Source organism: Mastomys coucha, unplaced genomic scaffold, assembly GCF_008632895.1.
Source record: "Mastomys coucha isolate ucsf_1 unplaced genomic scaffold, UCSF_Mcou_1 pScaffold22, whole genome shotgun sequence".
Lineage (NCBI taxonomy): Eukaryota > Metazoa > Chordata > Mammalia > Rodentia > Muridae > Mastomys > Mastomys coucha.
Window position 1 is genome coordinate 65860044 of NW_022196905.1, and position 5772 is coordinate 65865815.

The 5772-nt window shown below is 45.1% G+C and overlaps 1 protein-coding gene across 18 annotated transcripts in view; it reads right to left on the reverse strand.

Annotated features, from left to right (window-relative positions):
- Fryl (FRY like transcription coactivator) overlaps positions 1-5772 on the reverse strand; it is a 239220-nt gene that overhangs the window by 37451 nt on the left and 195997 nt on the right. For all 18 annotated transcript variants that reach the window (XM_031342660.1, XM_031342658.1, XM_031342654.1 and 15 more), the window contains 3 exons: positions 4730-4824; positions 2276-2883; positions 1790-1887 (listed from right to left, as the gene is read on the reverse strand). In XM_031342660.1, coding sequence (XP_031198520.1) covers positions 1790-1887; positions 2276-2883; positions 4730-4824 — 801 coding nt within the window. The remainder of the gene's footprint in view (positions 1-1789; positions 1888-2275; positions 2884-4729; positions 4825-5772) is intronic.

Below are 5772 nucleotides of genomic sequence, written 5' to 3' on the forward strand. Positions count from 1 at the left end.
TTCTGTAGCCAAGGCTGGCTTAGAACTTACCATGTAAGCCAGCTGGCCTCAAACTCATGACAAAATTCCTTCTCAGCTTCTAGAGCCCTGAGATCACAGACATGAGCCACCATGCCTGGTTTACCGTGCTAAAGAAATTAAGGTATGTTTCCATTAACCACGACAAGCTAAGTCATCTACAATCGGCTATTTAAGAATCTTTTTGCATTTAATAAATTATAATAAATTTAGAAATTCAGGTAGGGAGGGCCTCAGTGCCATATTTTATTAATACACCTTTTATCTTGGCTGGTTTGTTTTCAGGGCAGGGTCTCCACCATGGCCCCTGGCTGTCCCACAAACCCCTGGGCACCAGGGTGCCCTTCACCACAGGCTCGTGCCACCTTGACCAGCTTTCTGTATTTTCTTGTCCTCTGCATTACCTGGCAGGGTCATGCAAAGGCTCTTGTGTTCCTCACTCACTGCTGAAGTGGTTTTTTGTTGCTGCTAAGCGCTCTCCATGGCTCTGCACTCAGCCTGACAACAGGAGGTTCCCTTCACTGGGCTGTACGAGCTGGCCTCTTCCCTTTACTGCTGCTCCTTAACTGATTTGTAAAAAAACTGCTTCTGTAAAAAGCTCTTATTCCTCTCTGTGGGAAATTTCCAGCTTTTCCTCTTGGGGTTCCAGTTTGCAGTTGTATTGTCCTTCAGGCTCAGCTCTCGTCCTTTACTGTGGGATGGGTATTATTTTTAAACTTTTATTTGTCATTGTATGTTTGAAGTTTGAAAATTTCTCCCTCCAAGGGACAACGGCTGACGCACATATATTCGTACATGTATAAACAGGAAACTTATTTTTAAGAAGCTGTTCAGACAGGAAATTATTAAAAGTATAAAATGTCAAAATCCTATTTTACAGAATTAGGAGACATCTGTTTTTAACACCTTAACAGATGGTATGACAATAGCTGTACTACTGCTCTCGGAACTGTGCAGTGGGAGGGAAAAATAAGGGAAAATAAGAGGAAAGACAGAAGAGAAAAGTAGAAAGGGTTTTAAGAAAGTCGAGGTATACTATGGCTTGTCTTTCGAGGGACTCTACACAGGTAGTTTTCTCCTTTAATACTTCTGTTTTTAATTTGTGTGCATGTGTGCATGCTGTATGTGTATGGGGGGGTCGGGGAGGGGGCTGAGAACTGAGCTCAGGTCTTCTGTAAAGCCACAAGGGCTCTTAGCCAATGAGCAGCTCCCCAGTTTTCTGCACATGTAATTTCCTCTGCCCAGAAAAGTTCAGGTCCTGGTTCCCTCGTAGCCTCTCACTCAGGAATTTCACTTTTGTGGTTCCTATTTGATCTTTGGTATAAGCCTAGATGGACCTCCTCTAGAGAGACCTCTGCTGTCTGTGCCCTGGGAGGCTCTGTCCCCACTGCCTGGAGCCTCACCAGACACTAGGCTGGCTTCAGCTTCCATGCCTGTGTCCTCCCTCCATGGCCCAGGAGGATGGCGGCTCTATCAACCTCTCTCATTGTGTCACTAGCACCTACTCCAGGGGGCTGGTCTGGCTTTGCCAGTAAATAAATGAATAAAGGAGAAACAGAGTGGTAGAGGAGAAAAGTAGGAAAAGGAGCAGAAAAAGACTCAAGACTCAGGAGGGTCACCCGAATTTGATATTTTTATTCACTGGCTTTGGTGCAGCTCCTTATGATGGACAGAATAAACATTAGAGGCAGAGTTCGGAAAGGGACAGCGAGAGGACCCGCAGGACAGGACAGCGCCCGCAGCCTGGCGTTTCAACATCGCCCTTGCTTACCTTTGCTATCCGGCTAGCTGTCTCTTTGCAAAACTGAGTTGGGTTGTCAAAATGCTGGATTAGGTGAGGCAGTAAGCAAAGGATGTTAAGAGGAAAGCCTATCGGGTAGGGGGGAGAAAAGCAAACAAGAAACAACTTTATGGCACAATATTTGGAAAGCTAAAGGCATGTTTAAATGGTCGACAGAAATCATTTTCATTTTTATGGGATATCTGATCCTATAAATTTTTACCAGATAATTCATCTAACATGAAAAGATATTACTACTACTACTACTACCACCACCACCACTACTGTGCAGAAATTAGCAATTTTGAAATGAATGATTGATCTACATTCCAGCTATAATAAAGTGAAATTTTAGGCCGAGGAGATGGGGTTCAATGGCTGTGTGTCTGCTTAGCATTGGCAGGAAACTAGATGCAATCTCCAGGCCCCCACAATACACTCTTATAAGGTAACGATAGGAGACCATAGTAACGTCACCTGACAGTTGGGACGGATCCACCAGTGTGTGTTTGGAGACGGAAATGAGCTGACTGAGGAGGTGCACGGTCATCTCTTGGGTAGACACGGAGGTAAAGCCCTTAAGGAAGAGCTGCTGAAGGCCTGGAAAGTTACTCCACTTCAACTTGCTCTGTACGTTCTCGATTTTCTCCCGACTCTCTGATTTATCCAGAGGCAAATGGGTGAGCAGTTTGCTGAGTAGCCTGAGGGCCAGGAGGTATTCATATTCATAGTCGGATTCTAACAGAGATGCTGCTATCCAAAAGATGGTGGCCATCAGGTTGCTCGGCTCTGTCGGGGGCTGCGTGTCATACATTCCTTTCTCTCTCAGAGAGGAAAGGCTTCGAGTCCTCGCCAAGCTACCGCCATGGTTTATCCGTCCATCCGTTATGTCCAGTGTGTTACTCCGCCGCCGGTCACCTCTGCGGTCACCAGCTAGACTTAACCTCAAAGAGTTACTCCTTGTGTCACCGTTGCAACCCAAATGGCTGCTGCTGTTAATGGGACTTGTGCTTAGGTTGAGCTGGCCGGTACTTTTTCTGTTAGCTGCATACTTGTTTCCCATTACAGGATCGTGGTATGAGGTTCTAAAAAACAAAAGATAGAAAAGAGATGGATGGGGCTGGAGAGATGGCTAAGCGGTTAAGAGCACTGACTGCTCTTCCAGAAGTCCTGAGTTCAAATCCAGCTACCACATGGTGGCTCACAGCCATCTGTAATGTGGTCAGATGCCCTCTTCTGGTGTGTCTGAAGACAGCTACAATGTACTCAGATACATAAAAATAAATCTTTAAAAAAAGTATCTGTACTCTAGGATTTTAAGGCTATGAGTGGGCATCCTTTGTGAATGGGAAGTTCTTTAAAAAAATAGAAAAGATATGGATGGACAGACGGATAGGTAGGTAGGTAGACAGATGATAGAACAAAAGAAAGAAAAAAGGAATGATAGAAGAAGTTACCTTTGCTACATTAAATTTATTCTGAAAAAACTGAAAAAGAGCCGGGCGGTGGTGGCGCACGCCTTTAATCCCAGCACTTGGGAGGCAGAGACAGGTGGATTTCTGAGTTGGAGGCTAGCCTGGTCTACAGAGTGAGCTCCAGGACAGCCAGGGCTACACAGAGAAACCCTGTCTTGAAAAACCAAAAACCATACCAAAACGAAACACCAAAAAAACAAAAACTGAAAAGTAACTTTTTTATCTGACTTTGTTTCATGAGATTTCAGTTTGACCTAACATAAAAACAAAAAGTGCAACAAGATTTCTTCTCTTTTGAGCTCCGAAGAGGTTTTTGCTTTGGTAGAGACACAAGCTGCCTCTAAGGCACACCCTGTCTGTAGTGTGGCTGTCCAACTAGACCACTCACGTCTCTCCTGCTCCCAGTCACACAGTCTCCCCGTGGGACACAAGCATAAAGATGTTTTACTGCTTCTGCATAGCCAACTGATTAAAATTAACTACTTTGATATGTGTCCCCAAAGTATGCAAAAAGATAGGGACAGTAAATAAAACCTATGGAGGAAAGGAAGTACCCTTTTAATTGCTGTCAGTAAAATAGAAAGGAAAATTAGGAATCCCAAAGATAAATTAATTAGCAAGGGGAGTCGGAAATGCATAAGGAAGAGGTGACTTTTGACACTGGACTTCAGGGATTAGCTGCCTGCGATCTGCAAGGCAGAGCAGGTGGGAAGTGAAGGCCTCTGAAGAAAGTGGCACTGTGGTAAAGGCAGGTGTCCCGAGGGTCCACCCGGGAGTAACTGCACCCTGCTGTGAGTGACAGCAATGGGGCTTGCTGGTGGGTCCTACTTAGACAGTAAAAAGGTCGCCAATGAGGAACTGGAAGAGCACTGGCAAGATCAGCTCCAGAACTCTTTCTACAAGTCCTCCTTGAGGGTGGGTCTCACATGTAAGCATTTTCCATGCTTTTAAAAAAAAAATTAAAAAATGTATGTACAAACTATCTGTGGATATCCTCAAATGGCAGAAGAAGGTGTCAGACAATTTGGAGCTGGAGTTGTGGGGTGGATGTGGGGTGGGAAACTGAACTGAGTTTCCACTTGAGTTGATGCTGGGCCATCTCTTCAGCCCATCTGATTTCTCCCACCCCTGTCTTTTCCTTTAGACTGGGCCCTGTGTATCCCAGGCTGGCCTTGAGTACACTCTGCAGCCAAGGATGACCTTCAGTTTCTGACCCACCTCTCCCCAACTTCCAAGTGAAGGAATCACAGCCAGGAGCCACTACACCACGTTTGTTTGGTGGTAGTGATCAAACCCAGGACTTCCCGGGTGTTGCAGGCTGGCCTCTGTCTGCACTATCTGAACTGTTGGGATGTTACCCACACTCCTGACGTTCGACACGCCCACTGCCACCAATCACGTGTTTAGACGCTGGGGCCCTGCACTCATTCAGGGTTGCCTGGTTGTAAATTCTTACTGAGAGAGGGCAGAGAGAAGGTCATAATGCTTCATGGTTTCAGCTAAGGTATCAATTGCAGATTCCAAGGTGAGAAGCAGTTCAATCACAAATCCCTAGAGACAAAGAATAGATTTTCATTAATTACGTTCTGAGTTTTTTTTTTTTTTAAATTGGCAATGTACTTCCTGGGGAGATTTAAAAATAGACCCAACCTCACATTTGTGTTAGAAAATAATTAGCCTCCAGAGCAATTCCTAACTTTGCTGACTGTTGAGCACTCATCAGGTTAATGGCGCAGGCTGATTTTAACAGCATCCTAATTGCCACAAATTGCTCAGGCCAGAAGTCTTCAGCATGATCTTTAATGCCATCGCTATATGTACACAGAATCTGTCATCAAGTCTTGAAAATATCACTTTAAAAATATACCCTAAATCTGACTTCTTTCCCTACACCTCCTGTAGTGATTCTCTTTGAATGGAACCTACTGGCTTCAGCCTGGGCTCTTTCAATAGCCTCCTGTTGGCCCTCTCTGACTCTAACTGTCCCCTCAACTTCTGCACGGAGGCCACCTAGACAGCTCTGAGAGGCCACCCCTCCCCCCAAATAATAAAGCCAATCATATCAAATATACTTCCTTTCCTCTTCTCAACACCTTGGAGTGGCTTCCATTAGTGCAATGGAGCGTCTAACAAGGGCTTCCACCTTCTGGACCGTTTGCTAGCTCTTCAAAGAAGGCCTATGGTCCCTGCCACAGGGCCTTTGTGCTTCTGACTCCTGTTTTTCTCTCTGAAATGTTCTCAACCTAGATATTCATAGGAACTGGCTCACTTCAACATCTCCTTAAAAGATCACCACTTAGATAATTGTGTGTGTGTGTATCTACCTTCTTCATGGCTCTTAAAATCAATACGTTAGAACTCCATGGCATTAACTATTAAGTAAGAGTATGAGGGTCAGCACTTGGGAGGCAGAGACAGGTGGATTTCTGAGTTCGAGGCCAGCTTGGTCTACAGGGTGAGTTCCAGGACAGCCAGGGCTATATAGAGAAACCCTGTCTC